Source organism: Diaphorina citri, unplaced genomic scaffold (assembly GCF_000475195.1).
Source record: "Diaphorina citri unplaced genomic scaffold, Diaci psyllid genome assembly version 1.1 scaffold906, whole genome shotgun sequence".
Classification (NCBI taxonomy): domain Eukaryota; kingdom Metazoa; phylum Arthropoda; class Insecta; order Hemiptera; family Psyllidae; genus Diaphorina; species Diaphorina citri.
This window is the reverse complement of record NW_007378337.1, coordinates 57,779-73,208: the sequence shown is the minus strand read 5'-3', so window position 1 is coordinate 73,208 and position 15,430 is coordinate 57,779. Positions and strand designations below refer to the sequence as shown.

General features: G+C 36.6%; 1 protein-coding gene across 1 annotated transcript in view; it reads right to left on the bottom strand.

The window, feature by feature from the left end:
* The window catches only part of LOC103512976 (SUN domain-containing ossification factor), a 37,043-nt gene extending 21,802 nt beyond the window's left edge, over positions 1 to 15,241 (bottom strand). Inside the window, exons 1-5 of the mRNA XM_026826294.1 lie at positions 14,962 to 15,241; positions 14,260 to 14,350; positions 13,929 to 14,044; positions 2,818 to 3,131; positions 2,633 to 2,692 (exon numbers count right to left, since the gene is read on the bottom strand). Coding sequence (XP_026682095.1) covers positions 2,633 to 2,692; positions 2,818 to 3,131; positions 13,929 to 14,044; positions 14,260 to 14,350; positions 14,962 to 15,017 — 637 coding nt within the window. The 5' untranslated portion in view covers positions 15,018 to 15,241. The remainder of the gene's footprint in view (positions 1 to 2,632; positions 2,693 to 2,817; positions 3,132 to 13,928; positions 14,045 to 14,259; positions 14,351 to 14,961) is intronic.
* Between the last annotated feature and the right edge of the window lie 189 nt (positions 15,242 to 15,430).

Here is a 15,430-nt window from a genome sequence, read left to right as displayed (position 1 = left end):
GAGAACACTAGAAAGTAACCCGTTGAAATATTTCCTATCGAAAAACGAGTACAAAATTTTTGTCGATGGTTAGAAACGAACCCGGGACCTTCTGCATGGCAGGAAAGCGCGTTACCACATGTCCCTCAAACTTAAATACTTACCTTCTTGGCTTGAATTGACTCACATAGTTCCACAGCAAACCAAATCTTGGACGTACAAGGACTCAGGATATATTCATCTCTAGAAGGCGACAGGACAGAGTTTGGACTCTTGGCCTCCGCGTTGGAGCCGACTATTTTGGCCCCACAATCCGGGGAGGCGTAGTTCTTGGAACGAATTTTCACATTCGATATCACGGGGGCCAGAACGGTTAGATTTTCACCTGGAACCAATACGAATAGGATAGAATATACCTTGTTTATCCATAATGAGACTGAAAAGTCCCTTTACTCCCACAGTCTTGCATTGCATTTGATGCAAGAGTCAATACAATATAATTGCATTAGATAAGGAGTTTTCTATTGTGTTAGGGTAGGAACATACAGAGAGCGTAAAAGGTCAGAGCGTTTGGTATGGACAGCGCTATAACTGCTATTATATGAAATAACAAGATTGAAAAAAGCTCTGACGCTCTCTATATGTTTTTACCCTTAGTATACATACTATACAGTAAGTTCAAGAAAGTCCTATGAACAATTTGTACGTGTCATGAATATCGTTCCCCAGTCAATACACCTAGATAAATTTTATGACTTGACTTGGATTCGATCCACCAACCTCCAGAGAAGTCCAACGCGTTAACCACTACACCACTGAGGTAAGTGAATTGCATTAAAATTATACGTTGAGACTGTAAGTTTCCTAACATGGCATTGTATGGGTTCGCAGCTTTAGCATGTCATTTCATCAAGGTCGGGCTCAAATTGGATAAACTTGTCGTTTTCTCTCGTTACACGCAGTGGAATGAGGAATGAAAATGTTGAAACTTCACTCCTGCCACCTAGTTGATAGCGTGATACGTTAAGTGCCGTTAGCACTCTACAGTTTCTTCCCGTGTCAATTTCTATCGGTTCGGCAAAAATGATTGATATACAAAGCAAACTTGTTTTGGAGCCTACTACTTTGCGATTATGTTCGCGGATTTGGCAATTATGTTCGCGGATTCGCGTCCCGAATCGACATTTTGGATATTTGGCAAGCCTACACATAGATAAATTTTATGACTTGACTTGGATTCGATCCACCAACCTCCAGAGAAGTCCAACGCGTTAACTACTACACCACTGAGGTAAGTGAATTGCATTAAAATTATACGTTGAGACTGCAAGTTTCCCAACATGGCATTGTATGGGTTCGCAGCTTTAGCATGTCATTTCATCAAGGTCGGGCTCAAATTGGATGAACTTGTCGTAAGATGGTATCATGGTATGCTAGTTAGTTTTTAGTTAATTGAGCAATGTCAAGACTTCGTTTGTAATCTACGAGATCGGTACAAGTAATAAGCTAGAGGTTCAATTTGTTATCCGGTTATCTCAACATTGAAACAAGAAAATGAATGACTAAAGAGGAGGAAATAGGGAGAGAAGAGAGAGATAAGATGTCAGAAATGTTTAGAATAAAGTAGGTATGTATTTCAAGATTCTCAAGGGAAATTCACTGCGAATTTTCTAGCTTGCCGCAGTAAAAGTTTTCAGGGGAGGAGAAAACCTTCGTAAAATGACCCGCTCCGTTTCCAATGTACTGAGCGCTGCATCTTTGCCGCAATAGAGACAAACTTTGGCCGCAATCCAAGACATTGCAATATCAAGGCGCAATCAATAGACTTGACATAAAGGCTGACATTCGAATGTACTGAGGAGCGAGGGGAAGAAGAAGGAAGACGACTTTTCCACTTTTTGGACGAGATAACGAGACAAGACATTGATTATTTGAATAGTGCTATTAATGCTGTAGGAGTTAAGATGAAATGGACGAGAAGAAAATGATGGCAGGAGCCCCTAAAGGTAGTAGTTCTACCCCCGTAAGAAAATTTAGGGGCCTAAATGTTGTAATGTACCAAAAATATGTGCCTATAAATCGGAGTGTAATGGGAACACTCTTACTTAAATTACATTGCCTACAGGACATTTGTTGTCATTAAATATGCAATTCAAAAGAAGGAAAACAATAAATTGTCGTTTTCTCTCGTTACACGCAGTGGAATGAGGAATGAAAATGTTGAAACTTCACTCCTGCCACCTAGTTGATAGCGTGATACGTAAAGTGCCGTTAGCACTCTACAGTTTCTTCCCATGTCAATTTCTATCGGTTCGGCAAAAATGATTGATATACGAAGCAAACTTGTTTTGGAGCCTACTAGGACATCCGTGGAAACCCTTTTTTCTCAATGATTTCTCTGTACTAGAACAAAGAACTTTAAAGACAGAAAGTTCTGGTTCCAGGGGCCTCATGGGAAGAGGGTGAGGTTGGGTTTTAGTGGGTCTGGATGTCCTGGTATCTGGACATCAATGATATACTCCCCATTGCATAGGTTTTTTTTTGCAATGGGCGTTTTTTGAAGATTCCCCCCTCTCTAAAAAGAAAAAAAAAAGCCTCAAATCTTCAAGAGCTGCTCGCACTCAATGCCTCAAAACCTTCTGCTCGCACTCACCTTTCTTTTTCTCCGCCTCGGCCAACTGTTTCTGTGTCCACTCGCGGAACGACGGTATATCTTCGGAGGACGGTGTTTGCACCGTGGACTCATTAGCTCTCTGCCCCGCCCCGGCAGTGTTGTTCTCCTCTTTTTCTCCGCCTCGGCCAACTGTTTCTGTGTCCACTCGCGGAACGACGGTATATCTTCGGAGGACGGTGTTTGCACCGTGGACTCGTTAGCTCTCTGCCCCGCCCCGGCAGTGCTGTTCTCTCCGCCAGGCGGAGGCACTGGCTGGGATGCCACGGGTAACGCCGTAGAGAGAACATTGTCCCCGGGCTCCGAGAGAAGGGTGGCTGAGTCGTTATGAGGCGGGACTGTTAGCTTGGGGAGGCTGCGGGTTTTGTTCTTGATGAGCTCAAGGTCATGTTGAAGGACGTGGGAGGCACTCTGGGTGAGATCTCCGGAGCCAGAGTCCAATAGAGTGACCACGACGGGCACCTGACCCGTCTCAGACAGTCTGAAACATGGAGTAGATATGAAATGTAGAGGTAGAAACAAAGAAATATACACTGTATACTCGTATACTGCCAGAATGAGACTGAAAAGTCCCTTTACTCCCGCAGTCTAAACAAGGTCTTATGTATTTGGTACAAAATAGGTGTAAAACAAAGGATACAGTTCCGAGTATACCCTGTTGCTAAATTCATTGTTTAACAGAGCTGAGTGCGGCCGTAATAAACGGAACGTCATGCCAATTGCAAATGAGTCAAATACCCTACTTACTCTGAGTCGTTCAAAAGTGTGTGTGTCAGTGATCGGTGCTGTGTGGTGGCCTAGTGTAAATCAGCCTTTATGCGCAGGTCTCTACAGTACACGTCAAGTAATCATAGTACCATGGTAGGTTATGCGGTTTTCCTAGAGTAGAGTACCATGGGTAGTTCCCATATTACAACGACGTAGATCTCGTTATAACTACGTTCGACTTCTATAGAAGTTGCTCAATTACGCATCGTTAGTAGAACTAGACGGATCAACTTATTATTAATCAGAGGACAAGTATTGTTTACAAATACTATAAATAGATTTCACAGAGCAGTAGCACATCATTTGAATTAAAACAGAGTTTCACAACATCTCGTTAGATGTATCTACGCATTCATCATTTTGTTTACTAGTTCTCTTTATGATAAACAACAACTAAAACTTGTAGAACAACGTATTTTAAACTAAACAACGATTAGATACCTTTTATATTCCGCTAGTCATTTTTCCAAGTGACGAAAATAATGGCTGATGAAAAAAAAAATCGAAAGAAAATTTTCCAACAGGAAAAAATAAACAAATTATAATTTGTGGTAAAATTTTGAAATCATTTCAGGTATGTCAGCTTAGATTATTTAAATGAAATACGGTCCACAGGTCCAAAAGGGACAGATATAAATCATATAAATAGACATTTGTTTTCATTTGAATGAAATAGATTTGTTATCTGTTGACACGTAGCCTCATCTGAGCAATATATAACAATGGATAGGTACGTATGTTGAATTTCGCGGAATCGAATGGTGAAACTTTTAGAACTGTCCGACTTAATGTAATAGAAAGTCGTGTGATGTTCACACCAGATTTTTTTTTTTATCTTCTTCTACACCTTTTCCCACCCAAGTGGGGTGGGCGTTTTTCGCCAGCCTCTTCAAGTCAGTTTTTGGTTGTGATAAAAACAATTATTCTTCCATCTCTTCTTCCTTCATCTTTTGTCTTTGCAGTCCTCTTTCCAACATCTTCTTCTCTTCTTTTTAAATAGGTACCTAGTAGTTTTTGCAGAAGTTGCATTCTAAATTCCTTTACCATCCGGACATCGCTACCGTGACGTCAGATTATCCTAATTTTGCGTGCTCATTGTCTATTGTCTGGCTTCCAAGTGAAAACTTACATGAGATAATTGTATTAAAGTTCAGAGAAAACTACCCCAACATGATAAACATTGTTGTACTTATTAGCGGGCATTAAATGAGAAGTGAATTCAGTGAGTAGGTGGTATACCTAATCCATCTGACCAATCAATGAACATTATTCAGGGACTCACCTTAAAGCACTAAATATCCCACTCCCACAGGGACATTTAGGAGCCCCTAAAGGTATAGTAGTTCCACCCCCGTAAGAAAATTTAGGGGCCTAAATGTTGTAATGTACCAAAAATATGTGCCTATAAATTGGAGTGTAATGGAAACACTCTTACTTAAATTACATTGCCTACAGGACATTTGTTGTCATTAAGTATGCAATTCAAAAGAAGGAAAACAATAACGGTTGAATTCTTCATATATCATGCGCCTACAAGTACTTTATTTGATTGAAGGCCATTATCACCCATTGCCATCAGTATTTGTTTTATAGACTTTTCTACACATGGATGCGGATGCCACATTGACAGATGAAATTATCTTGTCTGTTCTATTTGCATAACGTGTTGATAATTGTTTACTGCATAGGCATAGTGTACAACTGCACACATGATTAACTTGTATGTTTTGTTCTGTGTTACCTGCATATGAATATAATAGAATTTACCTTGATTATCCTGCCAGAATAAGACTGAGAAGTCCTTGTAATCCCGCAGTCCAAACAATGTTTTATATATTTTATAGGTAAAGTTTACAATTATGTTTCCTTGCCCATCCTATGAGTGTTAGGGTACACAAAGGTCCTACCTACCGTTCCGTTGGAAAGCAGGAACATTAATGCTTCTTTATACTGCTCGAATGGGACTAAAGAGTCCCTTGCTTCAGCAAAAAACTAATGTATACTATGTATTAATGGCATACAAAAGGTTAGAGATACCTACTATAATAAGAGCATACAATGATACAAAGGTTATATGAGACTATGACGTCGATTAGAATACTTTTTAATATAATATAAATAAACTGAACTTTTCATTGCTAAGTATTGAAATAGAAAGTAAAAGTAAAAAAAAAAAAAAACAATGTCGGTTTTTACTTTATGTCTGTAATATGTCATCAGCATCAGTCTTCGTCATCAAGTCATAACAAAAAGATTAAATTTCATAAAAAAAGTACATTGACATTAGATATTGTTCAACACTTTCACAATACAGTATAATCTTTCTTTTTACTTCGTATTTTGTTCAAGCAGGAAATGTATGAAACAGGAAAGTTACGTGGCATAGTGAATTGGTGGTAATTAGAGACATAATTGACAAATAAAGTAATAATCATAAGTCACTTATCAGTACCTAATAATGGCAATCATAAGGTACCTCATAATGGAAGACTTCTTAGAGCATGCTAAGAAATATCTTGAACCTAATTAAAATGACATCTGCTCAATATAAGATAGTGCAGATAGACTAAGTTCAGACTGGATATTTGGTATTCTACTATTCTAGCTCCTATAAATCAATTAAAAATAAGAGTAATAAGATATACTCGTAAGAGGATAAAGATGGTATCATGGTATGCTAGTTAGTTTTTAGTTAATTGAGCAATGTCAAGACTTCGTTTGTAATCTACGAGATCGATACAAGTAATAAGCTAGTGGTTCAATTTGTTATCCGGTTATCTCAACATTGAAACAAGAAAATGAATGACTAAAGAGGAGGAAATAGGAAGAGAAGAGAGAGATAAGATGTCAGAAATGTTTAGAATAAAGTAGGTATGTATTTTAAGATTCTCAAGGGAAATTCACTGCGAATTTTCTAGCTTGCAGCAGTAAAAGTTTTCACGGGAGGAGAAAACCTTCGTAAAATGACCCGCTCCGTTTCCAATGTACTGAGCGCTGCATCTTTGCCGCAATAGAGACAAACTTTGGCCGCAATCCAAGACATTGCAATATCAAGGCGCAATCAATAGACTTGACATAAAGGCTGACATTCGAATGTACTGAGGAGCGAGGGGAAGAAGAAGGAAGACGACTTTTCCACTTTTTGGACGAGATAACGAGACAAGACATTGATTATTTGAATAGTGCTATTAATGCTGTAGGAGTTAAGATGAAATGGACGAGAAGAAAATGATGGCAGTTGTTTTTACTTTCTATTACTACAGTATAGCGGAGCTATACTAGTAATGAAAGTATTGCAATCGGTCCAAATTTTCAAAATCGGGAAATGGTTGGAAATATCCGTTTTGGGATCCCCTGATGTCAAAAAAGTGATTTTTAGCCCATGGTCTGTACGTAACGTACGTACGTACGTAACGTACGTACGTACGAACGTACGTACGTACGTACTACAGGTTTAAATGGGAAAAAATAGAAAGTTGTGAACAAAATATCCCAAGAACGGTTTGTCGTAGAGAAATGAAATTTGGTATGCTATCCCGGTATGGTCCAAGGACGCGACTGTAACAATTTGGCAAAAATCGGATAATCACCCATTTTTGTCTTGATCTTCTACACCTTTTCCCACCCAAGTGGGGTGGGCGTTTTTCGCCAGCCTCTTCCAGTCAGTTTTTGGTTGTGATAAAAACAATTATTCTTCCATCTCTTCTTCCTTCAACTTTTGTCTTTGCAGTCCTCTTTCCAACATCTTCTTCTCTTCTTTTTAAATAGGTACTTAGTAGTTTTTGCAGAAGTTGCATTCTAAATTTCTTTACCATCCATCGCTACCGTGATGTCAGATTATCCTAATTTTGCGTGCTCATTGTCTATTGTCTGGCTTCCAAGTGAAAACTTACATGAGATAATTAATTGTATTAAAGTTCAGAGAAAACTATACCTACCCCAACATGATAAACATTGTTGTACTTATTAAGGGCATTAAATGAGAAGTGAATTCAGTGAGTAGGTGGTATACCTAATCCATTTGACCAATCAATGGACGTTATTCAGGGACTCACCTTAAAGCCTTAAAGCACTAAATATCCCATCCCCACAGGAACATTTAGGAGCCCCTATCCTATGAGTGTTAGGGTACACAAAGGTCCTACCTACCGTTGCGTTGGAAAGCAGGAACATTAGTGCTTCTTTATACTGCTCGAATGAGACTAAAGAGTCCTTTGCTTCAGCAAAAAACTAATGTATATTATGTATTAATGGCATACAAAATGTTAGAGATACCTACTATAATAAGAGCATACAATGATACAAAGGTTATACGAGACTTGACGTCGATTAGAATACTTTTTAATACTATAAATAAACTGAACTTTTCATTGCCAAGTATTGAAATAGAAAGTAAAAAAAAAAAAAAACAATGTCGGTTTTTACTTTATGTCTGTAATATGTCATCAGCATCAGTCTTCGTCATCAAGTCATAACAAAAAGATTAAATTTCATAAAAAAAGTACATTGACATTAGATATTGTTCAACACTTTCACAATACAGTATAATCTTTCTTTTTACTTCGTATTTTGTTCAAGCAGGAAATGTATGAAACAGGAAAGTTACGTGGCATAGTGAATTGGTGGTAATTAGAGACATAATTGACAAATAAAGTAATAATCATAAGTCACTTATCAGTACCTAATAATGGCAATCATAAGGTACCTCATAATGGAAGACTTCTTAGAGCATGCTAAGAAATATCTTGAACCTAATTAAAATGACATCTGCTCAATATAAGATAGTGCAGATAGACTAAGTTCAGACTGGATATTTGGTATTCTACTATTCTAGCTCCTATAAATCAATTAAAAATAAGAGTAATAAGATATACTCGTAAGAGGATAAAGATGGTATCATGGTATGCTAGTTAGTTTTTAGTTAATTGAGCAATGTCAAGACTTCGTTTGTAATCTACGAGATCGATACAAGTAATAAGCTAGTGGTTCAATTTGTTATCCGGTTATCTCAACATTGAAACAAGAAAATGAATGACTAAAGAGGAGGAAATAGGAAGAGAAGAGAGAGATAAGATGTCAGAAATGTTTAGAATAAAGTAGGTATGTATTTTAAGATTCTCAAGGGAAATTCACTGCGAATTTTCTAGCTTGCAGCAGTAAAAGTTTTCACCATTTCAGGTATGTCAGCTTAGATTATTTAAATGAAATACGGTCCACAGGTCCAAAAGGGACAGATATAAATCATATAAATAGACATTATTTGTTTTCATTTGAATGAAATAGATTTGTTATCTGTTGACACGTAGCCTCATCTGAGCAATACATAACAATTGATACGTATGTTGAATTCTGTCATGCTTGCGAAATTTTCATGTGCAGCTAAAACGTGACGAATTTTCAGTGGTTCGTATGTGTAGACACGTTAGTGTGATGTGTCAGTGTCATGTGTTGTGGTTTAGTTAGGATTAGAATTAGATTATTCATACTGTCGGCTAAGGACTGAAGGTCTCATTAGGCTAATTATTGTTTGCTTTGCTTGTTGTTTTTTCTTCTTCCGTTTTCCAAATAGTTTTCAGAAGGAACTGTAACAAGTCTTCGTCCCAAAAACGAAATTATCCTCCCGAAAACGAAGGGAGAAGCAAGAGAGGATAGAAGAAAGCTAGCAGTTCCAAGAGCGAACCTTCTCGGTTCAAGATAAAGCTTTACCCACGAGTCCCGCGACCTAGCGCTTATAAGGTAGGCGCGCTTCCAAAATAACCAGACAGGCTCTACTCAGAATGATAAATTGATAATCAACAATATCCAGTAAAACGAGAAATGGATATTGTCACAAGGAATACCCAAAGTCAAAAAATTGAGAATATCGAAATACTTTTTGCAAATAACGCCCGATGTCATGCTTGCGAAATTTTCATGTGCAGCTAAAACGTGACGAATTTTCAGTGGTTCGTATGTGTAGACACGTTAGTGTGATGTGTCATGTGTTGTGGTTTAGTTAGGATTAGAATTAGATTATTCATACTGTCGGCTAAGGACTAAAGGTCTCATTAGGCCAATTATTGTTTGCTTTGCTTGTTGTTTCTTCTTCTTCCGTTTTCCAAATAGTTTTCAGAAGGAACTGTAACAACCGAAGTCTTCGTCCCAAAAACGAAGTTATCGTCCCGAAAACTAAGGGAGAAGCAAGAGAGGATAGAAGAAAGCTAGCAGTTCCAAGAGCGAACCTTCTCGGTTCAAGATAAAGTTTTACCCACGAGTCCCGCGACCTAGCGCTTATAAGGCAGGCGCGCTTCCAAAATAACCAGACAGGCTCTACTCAGAATGATAAGTTGATAATCAACAATATCCAGTAAAACGAGAAATGGATATTGTCACAAGGAATACCCAAAGTTAAAAAATTGAGAATATCGAAATACTTTTTGCAAATAACGCCCGTATCCAGACAAGTATAAGGCCCGTTCACACCTGTCGTTCGGAAAAAAAATCGTGTCGCGTGTAGAGGGAACACTCCCATTTGAATTACATTGCCTAGAAAGATATTTTGTGTCGTTCGCAAAAAATCGTGTCCTGTGTGTGTTAGAGGAAACACTCACATTTAAATTACATTGCCTACAGGACATTTGGAAAAAATCGGATGAAACTCACGACAAGTGGGAACGGGCCTTGACGCCCGTATCCAGACAAGTAAGCCACAGACCATGCGACCACAGAATAATTTCCGCGTAGATATCTTACGTCTACCACTGTACGGTAAGTTCCCTATCGTATAACATACATATAGGATTACGGAGGACGTTTTTGAAACAAAGCAACGTCATTATACGCTTCAGGAGTTCAGAATAGACCAAGAGGAACGTTAGAACAAAGAGGATTTAAGTTACTACTCGTATCATGCTACAATGGGAGGGGCTCCAACTTTTCTCTGACCTGGAGAATGCTCGCCCAACGTTGGTCAACTTCAGTGACCTAATTTGAAAAGTATATAGAAATTAAAAATAATAGTTACCTATCTTCCTAAAGCCGTGCAGCGCTTATATTTCGCCCCAAAAAGAAGGCCCATTTATTTCCAATTTTTTTAAAAAGGTTTTTTTTTTTTTTTTTTTTTTTTTTTGCAAATAAGAAAAAATAAATAGATGAAATGGACAAATATCACCAGCCTCATTTATCACGACAAACGTACACCAAATGAGTAGTTTTAACTCGACAACCTTCTGCTTGAAGGTCGGCATCAATACGACGAATATCAGAGAATCAAGTTCATGGGAACATTAGGTTAGGTAAGGAACAACTAATGAACTGAATATAAAGTGTGTCGATTGATATGACACTTCTAGAAGCCATGTGAGGATATTGTCAGACACTAGGTGTCGTTCTAGAGTTTTCTTTCCTGATATTTAAAACTTGGCAAAATACAGGGTGTAACAATGCATTACCGAATGGAACACAAAACTTATTCAGCCGGGGATATAAGGGAAAGAGGAATAGGTTCAGCTCCTTGGAAGGAGTAAAAAATTCCCCTTTAAGTTCTAATGAGGATGCTATTGATATGTTCTGGAGAGAGAAAAATTTAACCATTTACTCAGTAAGTAGGTCGCTCAAAGGAGGTTTAAGGCTCAAAGAAAATGAAACTACCTTAGTTATTCCTGAAGCTCATACATTTTTGGGGCGCCCTTCTTGCCATAACTTCATAGGTATTGATCATAAATTCTCCCACTTATAATCAACAATGTATGAATGGAGGCGCTTTTTGAACCTACACAAAGCCTCTTCTTCTGCCTCGGAATTTTCATGACCGTTTTAAGTATTACGTGTTGCTGGTTCTGTAATACTTGGCAGATATGTATATGCGCTTGCGAGTTCTAAAGTTAGATCGACATGTGGGCTAGTAACATAAATAGACATTAGACACTGTTACATAAACACATGAAAAGGGTTAAGTAAATCGGGTAGGTACACCTTGATGTTTTACAATTGGATGTAAAGTAACTTCCCGAGATCCCAAGTTCAATAGCCTATTGATACTGGGGTAATATTTACATTACAATTCAATAAGTTCGCATTACTTATTGCTAGGACCAAAAGTTTACGCCCCTTGCGATCTAATCTACAGGTTATCGCATAGAACTATCAAAATAAAAGAGGCTGATAATAAATTCATTATTGCATCAATACTAAATAAATAACGTATAAACATGGACGATATAGAATTATAGATTATAAAAGGTAAAAATAGATCAGGAATTCGGGGGGCGTTTGTGCTGTATTGCCTTACTGATAACATAATTATTTAGAATGTAGTTAATAAGAATAATTTTGAATGTAGGTAATAAGAACCACTTTGAGGCTTAGGTGTAGGGGAAAACAGCCCTAAAGGGTGGGTTGAGCTTATACGAATCTAGGTAATAAGAATCAGCGGATTTTCCACACGAGAGTGATAGACAATTTTTCTTTTTTTTTTTTTTAATAAGGTAAATTTTTCAAGACCTCCTCAGTATGTATTAGATAACATGGTACCTACTACCTAATGCTTAGTTAAAAGTACCAACAAGGTAGACACACTGGAGGACCTGTATGTATCGGTATCTGTGGGTACTGATACCAACTGTAGGTCAAGAGGCAATGAATAAGTAAAAGGCATGAGGTAACACATTCAAAGTGTTTCATCATAGTGGACGAAAAGGTAGTACGTAGACCAATCATGTGTATGTATAGATATTGGTTACGTTACAGGATATTGGTTCCGCACTAACTTCCTTATGTCCTCGGGTCCTTGTAGAATAGCCTTTATGTTATAACGTCATGAGTTGATGAGTAAGATAATAAGTAGCTTTGCTGGAAACACTAGACACTATGTAGTAGGATACCTAATTAAATATTGGATCTGGAATTAGGTACTCAAGAGTTTAAAATTAGGTCGATAGAACTTATGTAGGTACAAGAATATGTCCAAGAAATAAGGGAGAGATCAGCAAAAACCTTGCCAGTCTATTCGATTTTTTTTAAGGGACCATCAAGAGAAAGCCGAAAATTTCATTGAATCGGTTTAAAATGTCAGAAGTTTTGGGTGTGGGGCCCTTTTTTCAATTCGATTTTTTTTTTTAATTGTTATTAATCTCGTTCATACTTCCTCAAGCCTTTTCGTTTTCCTGACTCTAGAAGGGAACTTTTCTTTTATCTGAACCAAGAACTTGATTCTTTTTAAAATTCACTTTGTTTCGTTTCTCACGAAGAAAAATAAAAATTACAAAATGTACGAAAAAAGATAATGTTGACAATACAATAGGTACGTCTTGTTAAATATTGTCAATGATGATTAAGTTAAAATTCACTTTGTTTCGTTTCTCACGAAGAAAAATAAAAATTACAAAATGTACGAAAAAAGATAATGTTGACAATACAATAGGTAAGTACGTCTTGTTAAATATTGTCAATGATGATTAAGAAAAAAAAATCCTTCTTTTTCTCCTTAAAATCTTCAACAACAGATAAATACTAACCACCTCCTACGACACACAAATGGCGAAAGAAAAAAAAAAATTACTTACACGAACAGTATCCAAAGAACGAGAAATTCACGTAGCACACATTTCATGGCGAAAAACAACGTTCCCGGATAACAAGTTATTCATTACGAATATTCACTGCACGTGGTTCGAATGCGAGATCTCGTCATATACTGAAAGAGTGAAAGCTCCCGGCTCCCGAGAAGTTCCTAACTACAGAGAGTACAGCGCGCGTATGAATCACTGATAACAAGTGATAATGGAGTGAGGGCAAGTCCATGTGACAATACGAATTCTCTCTTCTCTGTTTAAATTAAAATTGATGTGAATGAAATGACTTTGATCTGCAGATAGCTGCGAGTTCATGTATGATTTTTCAAAATGGATAGAACAGGGGTAGATACCTCTATTGTGTAGTTTTATTTTTTAACCATTGCTCATCACTCATCATAGAAAAATACATAGATTAAATTTCTATTTGATGATTGAAATATCATTAAAAAAAAAACAATTAAATGAGATTTTAGTACGATTTTTTTTTATTTTAGTACTTACTCATATAACTTATGATATTGGAATATTGGACTAACAGTAAATCCATTCCCATTAGTAGAAGTTTCTGTGATTTTTTTTTTTAGCTTGCAGCATTTTTTATTATTGAGTCATTCATCTGCTGAGCAAATACTACCTACAGGATGAGTAATGAGTACCTAATTATAATTACCCATGCTATACTATTACTATAGGGTCAATTATGCCTCCACCCATTACAACAATATAATATTCTTAAAATTTCTCTGATAAAACTAACTCTTCCATTTCAAATATGTTTTATAACTATAGAATAAAAATAAATACCTAATTAGCACACAACCATGGGAACAAAATTACAAAGAATAAAATTTGCATAGGTGATATTAAGTAAGCATGTTTGAGTGCTCATATAATGTATGAACAAATGAACATATCCTACCATGCTACCAACACCAAACTATTCACAAGAGACTTACCCATCACTTGAAAGAACTCCATTTGTAATCAAAGAGTGAGGAATGGAAGGTACTGGGGTCTCTGCTGTTTGAAGGACATCCTCACTTATTACAATGGGCTGCTCTAATTTCTTGGTCTAAAAAAGGGGACAAAAAAAGAAAGGAAAAAAATATATGATGTGAAATATGTACTTTTAAAAGGAAAATAATAATAATAATAATAATAATGGGTTGCTAAATTGTATTTAAAAATTGAGCTTACCATCTGATAAAGATGGTAAAGGATTTTCAAAAGTTAATTTTAATTTTTAATAGTACACTTACTTGTTAAAAACTTGAAGTGGACACTTACTTTGAAATCACTGTTCAAATAATTGAGTGAGAATGAAGCATTGGTACCATTAGCACCAATAACTTCCTCTTGTTCTAATTGTTCTGGATAACTAAAAAACAAATGGAAAACATACAAAATTAGGTAGGTATTTAATAAACAAAAAATGTGAATAAATCAGCATCAGGTTCCACACCTTAATAAATACAAAACCAAAAAACTAGTACCTACATCATAGCATGAAAATTTCAATTTTTTTATTTTAGAGTGGAATAATCACTGGATTGGTTCTAAGAGAGGTGTTACCTATACCAGCTTTTTACACCTTGAATGTTGCTGTTGTAGTGACCTAGTGAAATATCCAACACCATAGGGAAGTGCTCTGTAGTATAGTTTCACAATCTGTATTGTCCTGGTTTAGAAGACTATCAGCTCTCCAGGTTCAACCATAAAGATGGGAAAATTTGATAATTTCAAAGAACTTGAGATCATTGGAGAAACTACCAGTTGGCTAAGCTGATTAGAGTACTAATCTGCTGGTTCTTTTTGCTGTTTATATTCCCAAAGCAGACTGGGTCTACCCCTGTTTACCATTTAAAGTCTGCAAGCAGGCACCTTGAATACCTTTCAATGGCTCAATATAAAAAGCTGAAATTTTCATTCTAACTGTAACAATCCTTTGCTGGATAGAAACCCTTAATTTGTGATGTAATACCTACATACCTTTTATTACAATTCACAAGGAAGCACAAGACAAGTAGCTCAATATTGCACTTCATTTCACAGATTGCAGTTGTAAAGATGTACTTCAGTCATTCTGTTCAATCTTATTGGATTCAAATCATGTTTTTAGAAATAGCGAGAGTATAGAGAGCCTTGATTCGTGATTTATTGCTTGGGACAGCTGGAAACTTGGAAAAACACTCAAAAACCAGAATTTCCACAAATTTGTAGTGAATTTTCAAAAATTAAAAAAGTTGAAATCGCATTTCCCACTTCTCAAAACTTCAAAAATAAAAAAAGTTCAAAGGCGATTTTTTTTTTTCATGTGAAGTGATCGGATCATCAAAAAATCAACCAATGAAATCATTTGTCTACTCTTTTTGAAGCCATTTGATTGGCTCACAAATTTCATTGAAGAAAATCCTCTGTTGTAAATCAGCTGACTTTTATCTGGCTCTGATAATGGAGT